Source organism: Micromys minutus, assembly GCF_963924665.1.
Source record: "Micromys minutus genome assembly, chromosome: 17".
Classification (NCBI taxonomy): domain Eukaryota; kingdom Metazoa; phylum Chordata; class Mammalia; order Rodentia; family Muridae; genus Micromys; species Micromys minutus.
The window spans coordinates 20,126,916-20,142,375 of NC_137952.1; the positions used below are offsets into that span (position 1 = coordinate 20,126,916).

At 36.8% G+C, this 15,460-nt stretch overlaps 1 protein-coding gene across 1 annotated transcript; it reads right to left on the reverse strand.

Moving 5' to 3' along the window:
* Positions 1–5,159: 5,159 nt before the first annotated feature.
* LOC308431558 (olfactory receptor 4F6-like) lies at positions 5,160–6,098 on the reverse strand (the record flags this gene model as incomplete). Its single annotated transcript, XM_080931080.1, has 1 exon — positions 5,160–6,098. One exon carries the CDS (start codon positions 6,096–6,098, stop codon positions 5,160–5,162), a length of 939 nt encoding a protein of 312 aa, XP_080787206.1.
* Between the last annotated feature and the right edge of the window lie 9,362 nt (positions 6,099–15,460).

Below are 15,460 nucleotides of genomic sequence, written 5' to 3' on the forward strand. Positions count from 1 at the left end.
TGTATTCCCAGTCTTCAATAACTTGCTCAAATGACATGGCTCTATTATGGAATAAAGATATTACACAATACATTGTCCAGTATCCTTCACATATATTTAATTGTGTTTGGACTAAGTCATCATATAATCATTTTACTATAGAATGTATTGTACAGTTGTGAATATTTAATGAGATATCAAAATGACAGATTATAAAATCAAATGTAATGTTTTATTGGTTGTGAGTCTACTAATTTATAGTGCTATGTGTAAAAATAGTCTTTAGAAATTCTAAGTACAGATGAAGGCACTTACTTGGTAGAAGTAGAGTGTTTCTTTTCTTCTAAATTAATTATTCCATTAGTTTACATCTCAAATGATATCCTACTTTCTGGTTATGTCTCCATCAACCCACCATCCCATATCTGTCCCCCCTCCCGTTCACCTGTATGAGAGTGCTCCACCACCTGAGCATAATCTTCTGCCCCACTGCTCCAGCATCCTCCTACACTCAGGCATCAAACCTCACCCAGGACAACGAGCCTCCCCTTCTGCTACATATATATTTGGTGCCTTGGATCCCTCCAGGTATAATCCTTGGTTGTTGGTCTAGACTCTGGGATAACTGGGTAGTCAGGCTAGCCTATGTTGTTCTTCCAATGGAATTGCAATCTCTCTTCACTCCTCCATTCCTTTCCCCAGCTCCCCCACAAGGGTCTCTAAGCTCACTCTGATGGTTGGCTCCAAGCATCCACATCTGCATTGGTCAGTTACTGGTTGGACTTCCTCTGGAAATAACACAAAGGGTTCATGTCAACAAGTGCCTCTTGACCACAGCCACAGTGTTGGGTTTAGTGTCTGAAGACATGATTAGATCCCCAGGTGGAGCAGTCCCCGGTTGGTCATTCCTTCAGTCTCTGTTTCATTTTTGTCCCTGTTCTTCCTTTGAACAGTAACACTTCTGGGCTAAAAATTTTGAGATGGGTGGGTGACCACATCCCTCGACCGGGACCTTGCCTATCTACTAGAGGTAGTCTCTACAGGTTGTTTCCCAATTGTCTGTTCATTTCAGCTAAAGTAATTTCTTTGGTGTCTGGGACTCTTCAGTGGCTATTCCCTAACACCCCCTGCTACATGGTTTTGTTTTTCAATTCTCTGACCTTTGCACCTCTTATATATCCTCCAGTTGCAACACTTATTTTCTCCTCCTCCTTTTCCCTCCCCAGTACCCCTCCCCCTCCACCTCCCATAGCAATCCTGTTCCCCCAATGAAGGACCGAATCATCCACAATCTACTCTTTCTTCCTTCTATGCTCTATATAGTCTATGGGTTGTATCATGAGCATTAAGACTTTTGGGGGGCTCATATCCACTTATTAATGACTACATACCATGTGTTTTCTTTTTTACCTGGGTTACCTCACTCAGGATTATAGTTTCTAGTTCCATCCATTTGCCTAAAAATTTCATGAAGTCACTGTTTTTAATCACTGCATAGTACTCCATTGTGTAAATGTGCCATATTTTCTGTATCTATTCTTCTGTTGAGAAACATCTGGGTTCTTTCCAGCTTCTGGCTATTATTAATAAGGCTGCTATGAACATAGTACAGCATGTGTCCTTGTTGTATGTTGAAAAAACCTTTTTGGTATATTTGAAGGAATGGAATAGTGGGGTCCAAGTAGAACTATTTCCAATTTTTTTAGAAACCAACAGACTGATATACAGTTTACATTCCTACCAAAAATGGAGGAGTATTTTATTTTCTCCAGGTCCTCACCAACATGTGCTGTCACTTGTGGCTTTGATCTTAGCCATTCTGACTGGTGTGAGGTAGAATCTTGAAGTCATTTTGATTTGCATTTCCCTGAGGACTAAGGATGTGGGACATTTCTTTAGTTGCTTCTCAGCCATTTGAGATTCCTCAGTTGAGAATTCTCTGTTTAGCTCTGCACTTGACTTTTTAAAGGTTATTTCCCCCCCCTCTGGAGTCTTTCTTGAGTTCTTTGTATATTTTGGATATTAGCCCTCTACCAGATGTAGGGTTGGTAAATGTCTTTTCCCAGTCTGTGGGCTGCCGTTTTGTACTACTGACAGTGTCCTTTGCTTTACTAAAGTTTTTCAATTTTAAATGGTTCCATGTATAGATTGTTGCTCTTAAAGCATAAACATTTGGTGTCCTGTTCAGGAAGTTTTCCCCTGTGACCAAGTATTTGAGGCTTTTCCCCACTTTTTCTTCAATTAGATTCAGCATATCTAGTTTTATGTGAGGTCCTTGATCCACTTGGACTTGAGCTTTGTACACAGAGATAAGTCTTCTTCTACATGCATAACACCAATAGAACCAGGACCATTTGGTGAAAGTGCTCTTTTTCCATTTTAGCTGCTTTGTCAAATATCATGACCATAGGTGTATGGGTCCATTTCTAGGTCTTCAATTCTATTCCATTGATCTACTTGCATATCTTTTTACCAATACCACTTCATTTTTATCACTATTGCTCTATAGTATAGCTTGAGGTCAAGAATGGTGATTTCCCCTTGAAGGTCTTTATTGTTTTCACTCTCCTAAAATTTTTGCTATTCCAAATGAATTTGAGACCTGTTCATGGCAGGCCACATACCACTGAGTAGCCAGGGGCTTATGACATGCTGTAGGGTGCACACCCAGTCTTGCTCAACCTCTCAGTGCCTCTGCTCAGCTGTGGGTATCAAAACTGGGCCCTATTTGCTGTGGCTAGAAATTTGAGTGCTATATCGATTGGGTAGAGAGAGAGAGAGTAGGCAACTTTGTCTTGTCCCTGATTTTAATAAGATTGGTTTAAGTTTCTCTCCATTTAGTTTGATTCTGATTATTATTTTGCTGTATATTGCTTTTATTATATGTAAGTATGCGCTTTGAACTTCTGATATCTCCAAGACTTTTAACATGAATGGGTTTTGTATTTTGCCAAAGGCTTTTCTAGCATCTAATAAGATAATCATGGTTTTTTCTGTAGTTTGTTTATAAAGTGAATTAAATTGATGAATTTTCGTATATTGAACCATCCCTGCATTCCTGGCATGAAGCAGACTTGATCATTAAGAATGATCATTTTTTAATTGAACAGCTTTATTTTAAAGAACAAAGATAAATGTACAGATTTTAAGAATTTATGCATAAAAGTATGTGAATACATTTTTGTCAGTACTTGATTTTTTTCAAAGTTTTAATAGTATGCATTAAAATCTTACTAGTTACATTGAGCATAAAGTACTTATAAAAACAAGATGTCACCTGGAAATAGTCAAAGTTTTCTTGGTGTGTAAAGATTAAGCATAATGGTTTTTCTTTTTCTTTTTTTTTTTTTTCTTTTTTTTTGGCCTTTGTTTTTTTTTTTTTGAACTTCATATAGTCTGTGAGTTGTTTCAGGGGTGTTCAAAGCTTTCTAGGGTTAGTATCCAATTATTAATGACTGCATATTATGTCTGTTCATTTGTGACTGGGTTATCTCATGATTGATCATTTTGATGTGTTCTTGGATTTGGTTTGTGAGAATTTTATGAGTATTTTTGCATTGTTATTCATAAGGGAGATTGGTCTGTAGTTCTCTTTCTTTAATAGGTCTTTTTTTGATTTAGGTATCAGTGTAACTTTGGATTCAGAGAAAGAATTGAGTAGTGTTTCTTCTGTTTCTATTTTATGGAATAGTTTGAGGAGTATTGTTATTACATCTTCTCTGAAGGTTTAATAGAATTCTGCACTAAAACCACCTTGCCCTGAGCTTTGTTTTGTTGGTGGTGGTGGGAGACATTTGATGACTGCTTCTGTTTCCCTGGTGTTAAGAGACTGTTTATATGGTTTGTCTGATCCTGATTTAACTTTGATACCTGGTATCTGATTAGAAAATTGTCTATTTCATTCAGGTTTTCAAGTTTTGTTGAGTATAAACTTTTGTAGTAGGATCTAATGATCTTTTGAATTTCCTCACCTTCTGTTTTTATGCCTCCCTTTCCATTCCTAATTTTGTTAATTTGAATAGTGTCTCTGTGCCCTCTGGTTAGTTTGGCTAATGGTTTATCTCTCTTGTTGATTTTCTTAAAGAATCAACTGCTGGTTTTGTTGATTCTCTGTATAGTTCTTTTTTGTTTCTCCTTTGGTTGATTTCAGACCTAAGTTTGATTATTTTCTGCCTTCTACTTCTCTTAGGTGTATTTTCTTCTTTTTTGTTTTAGTATTCTCATTCAAAGCAGGGTTTTGTTTATACAAGTGGTTCTGTAAGGAGTTTAGAATTTGGTGTGGATGACCAGAATACACAAGGTCATTAGCTCTCTGACGATGCAAGCTAGATCTGTAGAGTTTTGGTAAATGCAAGCTAGATCTGGAGAGTTTTGGGAAAGGTGTCAAAGGTACATACCAAGCTAGCTTCTGGTGGAGGACTTGGGTACTGAGTAGCATGGTTATAAAATTAGATGTTTAGTAATTTTTTAAATATATGTGAGATTATCATCAGTCTCATTTACTAGCTTGTGTGAGACTGTCATAGCTTTTGCCATGTAAGCATTCTCAAAGAATTTGGGGGGGATAAACTTACACTTTAATTATTATCATATAAACATTTTAAGATTTTGAAGATATGAGGGTTTTATTTAGACCCTATTAGTTGCTATAATTCAGCTGCAAACACAACCATTGCCTTCTATACCCACCACAACCAAAAACATACATTGAGAACTTACTAAAATAAAGAAAATAACAGCAAAACAGAGTAATGTTTATCTTCAATAGTAAATTTCTGAGCATCTTCTTGGTTTAGCCCCTCTTGGAGGCTTAAGAACACCAAAACTGGTATGTTAAGGGGAAAATCAACTTAGTTTGAAGTATTTTACATACCAATCATAAAAGGAGTAATTATAAATTTAAGTAAAATATTTGAATAAATCATCAAGGTAAAATACTGTCAGGAATTGGCCTAACTATTAAATACTTTATATGAAGCATCCAGCACAGAGTCTGAGGCATAAACACTCAAGTTCTAAATCCTTTATCTGTGTTGATTAATGTACTGGACATGATAACTTGGTAAACTCCTAAATGTATCCTGGAACAAACTGTTCAGTAGAGAGCTGAACAGTCACTGTAATGTACTATAAATTCCCCCATTGTAACTGAGTATAGAGATGCTGTTTTTATAAAGTATTCAGGATGCCTTCCTGTAACTCACAAGCTGGAAGCAGAGTTTCCTCATTGCTGCCTTCATCTCCTTGTTCCTGAATGTGTAGATGACTGGATTCAGAAAAGGGGTGAGAACGGCATCAAAAATGGCAAGAAATTTGTCTAAGTGTGATGAAGGAAAGGGCCAGGTATAGAAGAAGATTAATGGTCCAAAGAACAAAACCACCACAGTCACATGAGCTGACAAAGTAGAGAGGGCCTTGGATATGCCACCTGAAGAGTGTTTCCTAACAGTCACCAAAATGAAGATATAAGAAATTATGAGTATGAAGAAGGAGCTCACAGAGATGAGTCCACTGTTGGCTGTGACCATGAACACCAATTTATTGGTCTCTGTGCAAGCAAGTTTAATAAGCTGAGGGAGATCACAGTAAAAGCTGTCCAGTGTATTAGGTCCACAGAAGGGCAAGTCTACAACAAAAGCTAGTTGGGCCACAGAGTGAATAAGTCCAAGGATCCAGGAAACTACCAATATTAAAATGCATATTTGTGGTCTCATGATGGTCAGATAGTGAAGAGGTTTACATATGGCTACATACCTATCAAAGGCCATGGCTATGAGAAGCACCATTTCTGTACCCCCAATAGCATGTATAAAGAATATCTGAGTTATACAACCTCCGAAAGAGATGACTTTGTGCTTTCTAAAAAGGTCATAAATCATCTTGGGTGCTGCAATAGAGCAAACTCCAAGGTCAAGAAATGATAGATTGGCCAGCAGGAAGTACATGGGGGAATGCAGGCTGGAGTCAGCAGTCACAGAGAACACAATGAGGAGGTTTCCCATCAGACTTGCCATGTAGAACACAGAAGAAAAGAGGAAGAGAATCAGCTGAATTCCCCATCTATTGGAGAGTCCCAGGAACACAAACTCAGACACAACAGAGTGATTGACTTTATCCATTGCTGTGGAAAAGAGAGTTGTGTCCAACAACCTTAAAAATTCAGAGGATAAAAACAAGACAGGCTTTGTCTAGAGTTAATAACTGAATCAGTTCAAACTGTAAACAAAACACAATCCTGCTTAGAGCCAAGGCACCTCAGCATAACATCTAACTTTATGCACAGAAATTTTTCAGTTATTCAGTGTCATGAGCCACTGCATGCCATTTGCTCTAATCCCTAACTTTATCCAAATACAGATCAGGAAATCTTTATGGATAAATATCAGAAAAGAACAAATAATTGGCCCGAAGGTAGACTATAAACATGCTAAATACTTCCTGTAAATAACACATAGAATCAAAGGAATGTGGAAAACCAACCCCCTGATTTCTCTCCTAGTAATTGTTCCTGCCCATGATGGTTCCCAATATCAAGAACTTTCTAATGATTTTTTTTATTACTCCTTTAATTGCTCCAATTAGTAATCTGGTACAGTACTATTACTCTGATTAACATGTCTCGTAGATACTTTTTATCAAACTACATTTACTTTTTTCATGTAAAAGGAAAAGATAGATAACATAGAAACCATAATGGCATCCTACTTTATAGCAGTCCAGGGAGAGCAAAGGGTTACAAGACAACACTGTAGAAGTATCACAGTAAGAGTAAGACCAGAAATGATACTTAGGATGCAGAACAAAAGCATGGATTGTGTGAATATAATATATTAAATTTGATTCCTATAGTAAAGTTTATTAAAAACCTCTACAAAGATGACACTTGAAGATCATTTCCATACTGTTTTGTCTTTCCACACTTCATTGCATAGTAAAAAGAACTCTGAATTTGGAGACAAAAAAAAAAAAAAAAAAAAAAAAACCATAATCAGAACCCAAGAATGAAAGGAAGGTTTTTTTATGTTTCTGTGTCTCCTGCCCTTCACTCACTGCCTGCCTCATTGTCTGTAAAATTAAAGGGGCTGAGGGCATATGGTAAATAATCATTCCAAGTCTAACATTTTGGTTATTTTATACTATAATACTAGTCTGAAATTCCTCATAATGACGGTGTCCTCTTCTCTTTGGGCCACTGCTGGTACATTTGTTTATCTCTTGTTTGTATTGATTTATTCTTTATACTCTATAGAAGACATTTTCCCCCAAATAATGAACATCACATTTCTTTTGTTATACAATTAAAGAAACATTATAAGCTCACTATATCTTTTATATAGCTAAATAGCTATTTGTGAAAAATGAAAAAATGCTTACTAGATGTATGCCATACAAAATGGACACTGAATTTACTGGAATACTAACACATTCAGTAATTTTAAGTCTTCTATTTTACTGTAAGCAACGTAAATAATAGTTTTAAAATGTACCTGGTATGATATCCAAATGAGTAGTGTGCTTTTATAAATTTTGTAAAGTAGACTGATGAAGGTTGTGGTCGAAGGAAACCATAACCTATGCTGGAGATTAAGAGACACGTCCTGTTTTGCTTTGCTTTGCTTTGTTTCAATGCACAACTCATGTCTGAACTTCAAGATTTCCTGACATAGCCAAAGAATCTCTGTTATCAGTGACAATAATAACCCAGACAAAACTAGAACGAATAACATCTATGTGGTCATCACACATTTTTAATACACCTGTGATACTTTCTGAATAAATTGTTTGATACTTGTAACTACCATAAGTAACAACATGCTATCATTTTATTTTCCTTTCATAATTAGAGAAATTAAGACTAGGAGAGTAAAAGTAACATTTCAGAACAATGAATTGTAGAAATCCCCATAGTCTGAGAGGCTTTTTCTTCAAAATCTACAAGAGACTTGGTATTTTCCTTATGACTATTCAATTGTGTGTTATATTTTAGTGTCTGTCTGGCTGCCCTAAAGTGCTTGACAGATCTAAGTGAGAGAGAAAGCAGGCTGATTCTATAAACATCTAGGACTTTTATTATATCTCATATGCATCTATAATTTATTGTGACTCTAAAATAAACAAAAAAAAGATGAATCTATACAATACCTGCAACTCAGAGTGTTCTGGTTGTCTCCAGGCCACAATTGTCTATTTCCACATGAAGTTCTTTAGCATTTGATAGAGCGGAAAGTTATTATTACTCTTTGATGCAGGGTCAGTTCTTATCCACACTCATAAAGCTCCCTTCCTATACCTCTAGCTCCTTGGTTTTGGCTCTCAAACTTGGAGTTAAACCAAGTATTTTATTTTTTTATTGAAGAACTTTATTTTAAAAAAAAAAGATAAATGTACAAATTTTAGGCATTTTTGCATAAAAGTATACAAATACATTTTTGTCATTGCTTGGCTTTTTTTTAAGGTTTGATACTCTGCATTAAGATCTTACTAGTTATCATGAGCATAAAGTATATGTAAAACAGGATGTAACCTGGAATTAGTCAAAGTTTTCTAAACCAAGTATTTTAAATTTCTGACCTTTTGTCTTCCTTCTCCCTAGTTTAATTTTGTCCATTAATTTCATTTTAATCTTTTTATTTTATGCATGGTAATACTTAATTCATTTCTACAGTAAACAATATATCGGTAAAAAAATAATTCAGTACTTGCTTTTGAGGATTTAGATACTATATTCCATTAGGCTAATTCTATATTTGTCACTAGTGCTTTAAAAGGTTTATTCCCAAAGACTTAAGCATAGTCCACATTTTTCCTGTTAGAAGTCGGCTTGTTTCATGTATAAACATGAACATGAGTGCTGCTACTATGGGACCTGGAGCTAATTGGCCCACAGAGAAGTACTGACCAAATGATTCCACAGAGATTTTAGATTCCCAATATGATCTCATTTGTGCAAAGGAATAGCTACCTATAATCCTGAGAAGTCAATGGCTTTAAAATAAAACTGAAGTAATTCAGACCCAAAAGGACACACATAATGTGTACTCAATTCTAAGTGGATATTAGCCAAAAATGTACTGAGTACCAAGGATACAATTCACAAACCTAAAAAGAAGTTAACCAGCAGAAGGGTCCAAGTGAGGATGTTTTAATCCCACTTGGTAGGGAGAAGAAAATAATCACAGAAGGCAGAGGAAGGAAGAGACTTAGGTGAGAGCAGGGAAGGGAAAGGGGAAACAAGGTCAGGTATAGGAGGGCCACAGGAGGGGGGAATCTACCTCATGGGGAGAAGCCAAGGCCCTGACACTATTACTGATGCTGTGTTGTGCTTACAGACAGGAGCCTAGCATGGTTGTCCTCTGAGAGGCCCAACAAGCAGCTGACTGAGAAAGATGCAAGTACTTACCCAAACATTGGACTGAAGTCAAATACTCCTGAGGTTGAAATAGGAAAAGGAAGGAACAAGTTGAGGAACAGGTTGACCAATAGCAAGACCAGCAGTCTAAACCAACCTGAATCCCAGGGAGTTCCCCAAGACTCAGCCTCCAAGCAGGAGCACACACGGGCTGGTCCCAGGCCCCTGGCACATGTGTAGTAGAGGACTACCTGGTCTGGCCTCATTGAGTGAAGATGCAGCCAACCTTCAAGAGACTTGAGACCGCAGGGAATGAGGAGACTTGTCAGGTGGGGGGCTGTATCCTCTTGGAGACAAGAGAGAGGAGGAATGGGGTGAGGGACTGAGGTAGAACAGACTGGCTGAACTGTAAAAGTAAAATAATTTTTTTAAAAACGTTTTAAATGAGTCAGAAAGGAGTGTGTGTGAGAGAAAAAATGTACAGATGTGAAAGAACTAAAGCATCTGAATGATAGAATAAGGGAGAGTAAACACTTAAATCAAATTATCTGCTTATTTTCAGTATTCATAGAGATAGCACATGTGACCATACACATTATATACACTGGTGCAATAGTTGGGTTTAAAATAAAATATAATTACATCCCTGCCCTCCTTCCTTTTATTGCCTCTTCTTCCTCAAATTCGTCCACTGTCCCCCCACATAACCTTTAAAATCATGGATTCTTTTTTCTTTGTTATACTTACACACACAAACACACACACACATTATTTTTGAGTTTCATAAGGATGGGAGGCCTGCCCACAAACTGCTGGGCACCGAAAAGAGCCACAGGAGGGCTCTCATTTCTGAGCTCAGGGATGAGAGTCCACATGTCCTCCCGATTGTCTACCCCAGAGGAGCTCTCAGACCCCAGGTAGCAGTGCTGCCTGGGAACAGACACTTCCTGCCTAAGGTCAGACCGTACCAAGTTTCATCAAAACTAGTGTCCTGCCCACAGGTTGCTGAGTACCCAGAAGAGCAGAAGGAGGGCTCTCACTCCTGAGTACAGGGGCTAGTCCGCACTTCCTCTCCACTGACTATACCAGAGAGGTTGCCTAGAATTCTCAGAGTCCGGGTATCGGTTTTGCCTAGGAACAGACACGTCCTGACCAAGGCCAAACCCGGCCCAGTTGCATGAAGCCTGAGCACCGCCATCGGAGCTCACAGCCTAGCCAAGAGCCGAACACATAGAAGCAATCTCCCTCTGGAGACCATAGCCCCACGGACAAGAGGAGAGACATCCTCCAGTCAGAGACAACACAAACACCTAGGAGTAGTGCCTATAATAAGATGGCAGAGGCAAGCACAAGAATCTAAAAAATGGAAACCAAGACAACCTCGCAACATCAGAACCCAGTTCTCCCACCACTGCAAATAGTAGATATTCCAACTCACCAGAAAAACAACATTTAGGCTTAAAAATCATGCTTCATGATGATGATGGAGGTCCTCAAGAAGCACATAAATAACAAACTTAAAGAAGTACAGGAAAGCCAGGAGAACACACACAAGCAAATTGAAGCCCTTAAAAAAAGAAACACAAAAATTACTTAAAGAGCTACAGGAAACCAAACAGGTGAAGGAATTGAAAACAGAAATAGAAACAATAAAGAAATCACAAAATGAGACAACCCTGAAGGTGGAAAACATAGGAAAGACATCGAGAAATGTAGACTCAAGCATCAGCACCAGAATACAAAAGATGGACGAGAGAATCTCAGGAGCAGAAGACACCATACAAATTATTGACACACACACAAACAGAAAAAAATGCAAAAATCAAAAAGCTTCTAGCTCAAAACATCCAGGAATTCCAGGACACAATGAGAATACAAAACCTAAAAATAATAGGTGTAGAAGAGAGCGAAGACTCCCAACTAAAAGGCCCATCTTTAATAAAATTATACAAAAAAACCCTTTCCTAACCTAAAGAAAGAGATGACCTTAAACATACAAGAAGCATACAGAACCCCAAATAGATTGGACCTAAAAAGAAATTCTTCCTGACACATAATAGTCAAAACAACAAATGTTTAATACAAAGAAAGAATACTAAAAGCAGTAAGGGAAAAAGGACAGGTAACATATAAGACATAACAATGAGAATTATACCAGACTTTTTAACAGAGGCTATAAAAGCTATAAAATAGCTTCTGGCTATTATAAATAAGGCTGCTATGAATATAGTGGAGCATGTGTCCTTGTTATATGTTGGAGTGTCTTTTGGGTCTATGCCCAGGAGTTATATAGCTGGTTCCTCAGGTAGTACAATGTCTAATTTTCTGAGGAACCTCCAGACTGATTTCCAGAATGGTTGTACCAACTTGCAATCCCACCAGCAAAGGAGGAGTCTTCCTCTTTCTTCACATTCTCTCCAGCATATGCTGTCATCTGAATCTTTGATCTTAGATATTCTGACTGGTGTGAGATAGAATCTCAGGGTTTTTATTTTCATTTTCCTGATGACTAAGTATATTGAACATTTCTTTAGGTACTCTCAGCCACTTGGTATTCCTCTGTTGAAAATTTTTTGTTTAGCTCTGTACCCCATTTTTAATAAGGTTATCTGATTCTCTAAAGTCTAGCTTCTTGCCTATATGAGAGATCTCTCCCACCCACTCAGACTCTCCCACCACACTGCTCCAGCGTCCCCCTACACTGAGATATCAAGCCTCGCAAAGACCAAGCGCCTCCCTTCCTAATGTCAGCCAAGGCCACCCTCTGCAATGTATCTGTATCTGGAGCCATGGATCCCTCCAGGTACACTTTGTGGTTGGTAGTCTAGACTCTGGGAGAATCTTTTTGACTTTTGCATTTTCCTTCCACCAACTCCACCACCAGGTTCCCTGACTTCAGTCTGATGGTTGACTCCAAGCATCCGCATCTGCGTTGGTCAGTTGCTGGCAGAACTTCCTCAGGATCTACCACACTAAGTTCCTGTCAGCAAGGGCTCTTGACCACAACAGTGTTAGTGTGGTGTGTGAAGACATGATGGATCCCCAGGTGGGGCAGTCCCTGGTTGGCCCTTTATTCAGTCTCAGTTCCAATTTTTATCCCTGTTCTTCCTTTAGACAGATTTAAGTTAAAAAACTTTGAGAAGGGTGGGTGGCCCATCTTAAATCTTAAAAAAGCTTTAGTCTTAAGTTTTAAAAAACCTTAAAATTGAAAAAATTTAAAAATTAAAAAAGATGTATCAAAAATATTGAAGAATAAAGAAAAAAGACATTCAACTGAAACCTAAATCTGCTCACAGTTAAAAATAGCACTCAATGGAAAAATCACAAACACAGGATATACAAATGAGAACTTTGATATTAGTCTTTTGATTTTGTGCATAAAGTGGGTGAAACTAAAAAAATTTTATGATATTGATTTTTGTGTTTCCCTCCACAAAAAACCAATCCAGAAAACCCATCACCAATTTCTTAACCTCTATGGGTATTTCAAATGAAATAAACAAATATACATTTCGAGATTCAAAGCTAACATTTGCAAATGACAGAAAACATGTAACCTTTATTTTTCTGGTTCAGGGTTATCTTAGAATAAGGTATTTCAAGTTTCATTGATTTACCTGAATTTTATAACTTTTATCTTTATTAGATGAATAACAACTCATTATTACATTTGTAAATATAAAACATTTTTACTATCCAAGTTGACCTAGATTTATATTCTACTTACAAAACTACACTATAATTAGCATATTAGTTTCATTTAAATATGGAATGATAGTTTGAGATAATATTTAAAATTAAAATTGAGGTACTTAAGGATTAATAGCAATGATTAATTTTTTTAAAAAATTTAAAACAGCATCTCACTATGTAGCCCTGGATATTCTAGAACTCAGTATGTAGATGAGGCTGCCCTCAAAGTCACAGAGGACTACATGCTTGTCTTCTCAATGTTGAGATTAAAGGCATACATCATGATTCGCAGCCATAATTGTTTAACTTCTATATCTATGTAGGATAATAATACCAAAACAACCCTAGTTTTTTTAACATCTTTCTACTAATTACTTTACCATGAGTTGTAAAATTTTGGTCACCTTGGCCAAAACAAGTAAGTAAGTCTCCAGAGACAAGAATCCTATATCCATGAGATCCTTCTAAACTACCATGTTTTTACAGCACTTCGTGGTTAGTGGCCTCTCGGTGTGTATATAATTAACTTTTTCTCTCCCTAATGGAAGATTCCATGCGGCACTTTATATGAGAGAACACAGAGAAACCTGACTCTGCCAACATGCTCTTGTTCTCATTCAGGTAAATAAACAAGTAGTGATAATAATAAGCTTGCCTAGCTTATTGTTAGATGTGAGTTTCTGCTTGAAACTGCTATGGACCAGAGTCACATCCTAAAGTGTTTGCAGAAGCCTAGAGTAAAACAGAGAACAATCATAAAAAGTAATTAAATAGCACAGAAGTATAGTCATTGAACATCAGTTGTATTATTGGAAAAGGCCAGGTATCTGACCGTCCTTGAGCCAGAACTTTGAGAAATGACCTTGAGAATTCAAAAACTTCATATTATTTTCCTCTAAATTTGTGTCATAATTAAGTATTCTATGCTCTCTGATGATAGATCAGTTAAATGATCTAATAACCTACTAACTGATAACTAATGAAAGTATAATACATATAAATAAAAAGGTAAATTTTATATTTTTCTCTTCACATTTAAAAATAGGTGAATATGAACTATTTACCTTCTGTAAAATATTTAGCAAGTATTCTGTAAAATAGAAGCAAAGTTTTAGAAATTTTTTATTAGAAGAGTATGATAAATACCAGATGAGAAGTAAATTTTAACATGTGACCAAAAGTTCTACTTCTGAAAACAGATGTTCTGATAGAATGTCAAATATAAATTTCAAAACAAAACAGTAATTAAAAAACAGTTTAAATTACTTGTTGTTTTTATCTGCCATTATAGATGCAATTTTTGTATTCATTTGATTTTGAACAGGAATCTGATCTGGAAGGGGTGTGAGGCAACTTCTACATAAATATTTATTTGAAAAAAAATTCAGGGCCACTTAAAATGTGGAAATGTTCTTAAACTAGACGGGTTTAAATTCTTTGGGTTTAAGAACAGCCTTGAATCAATCTGCAAAATGCTAATACAGACAAACTCAACTAAGGGTGATACAGTCCTAATTCACAAATGTATTACGCCTAGTTTTTGTAAACTTTATCATTTTTCTTCCCAATTATATAGCAACTTTTCAAGTTTCATAACCCTTTGGATTTTGCTTATATTATTATTATATTATTAATAGTTTGTTTATTTTATTTTTACTTTTTTGAAATTTGAGAATAATTTTATTGAAGTTTAGAAGAAAAATACCCCCAGGGAAGATATGGTGTAAATCTCAGCATCATGGGATATGGGAGAGAAGGAGAAGAAAAGGGAGAAGGAAAGGGAGGGGGACTGCTTGAATCAAGCCAGCGTTGAGGTCAGGCATGTGGTGACTAGAAGATATTTAAAGAGTAAAGAACCCAAGAAAGCATGCTTAGATCACGCTTAAGGAGAAAGAAAGGTTAAAAGCAAATGTCACAATTCATTTAATTCTTACATTCATTAGTTTATGCAATCCCTTCAGCTATCTTTTCATATTACACAATCATGTATATTTAATTACCTTTTAACAACTAAAATTGTTTCTCATATTCTTTCTTATTCTTTTTTAAATTTAAATTTTTTGCATACATTACATTCTGTTTACATTCTCTTTTCTCTGCTCCTTCCAATCCCTCCCCCCCATCTCACTCTCTCCCCGATCAACCATATTGATTCCTCCTCTGTTTCCCTTCCAGGGATATCTACTGAATGTGGCTTAATAGGATAGGAATGGGCTCAAACCCTCATACATGATATCTTGCCTGGAAGTGGCAACTCAGTAGGAAGAAAAGGTTTCTGAGCACAGGCAAAAGAGTCAGAGACAGCCACTACTTGTGGGCGTTCCACAAGCACACCACAACAGATCACCATGAGGTATGTGCAGAGAGCTTAGCACAAACCCATATAAGGTTCATGTTTGTTATTTCATTGACTGTGAGCTCCTATGATCCCCACCTGGT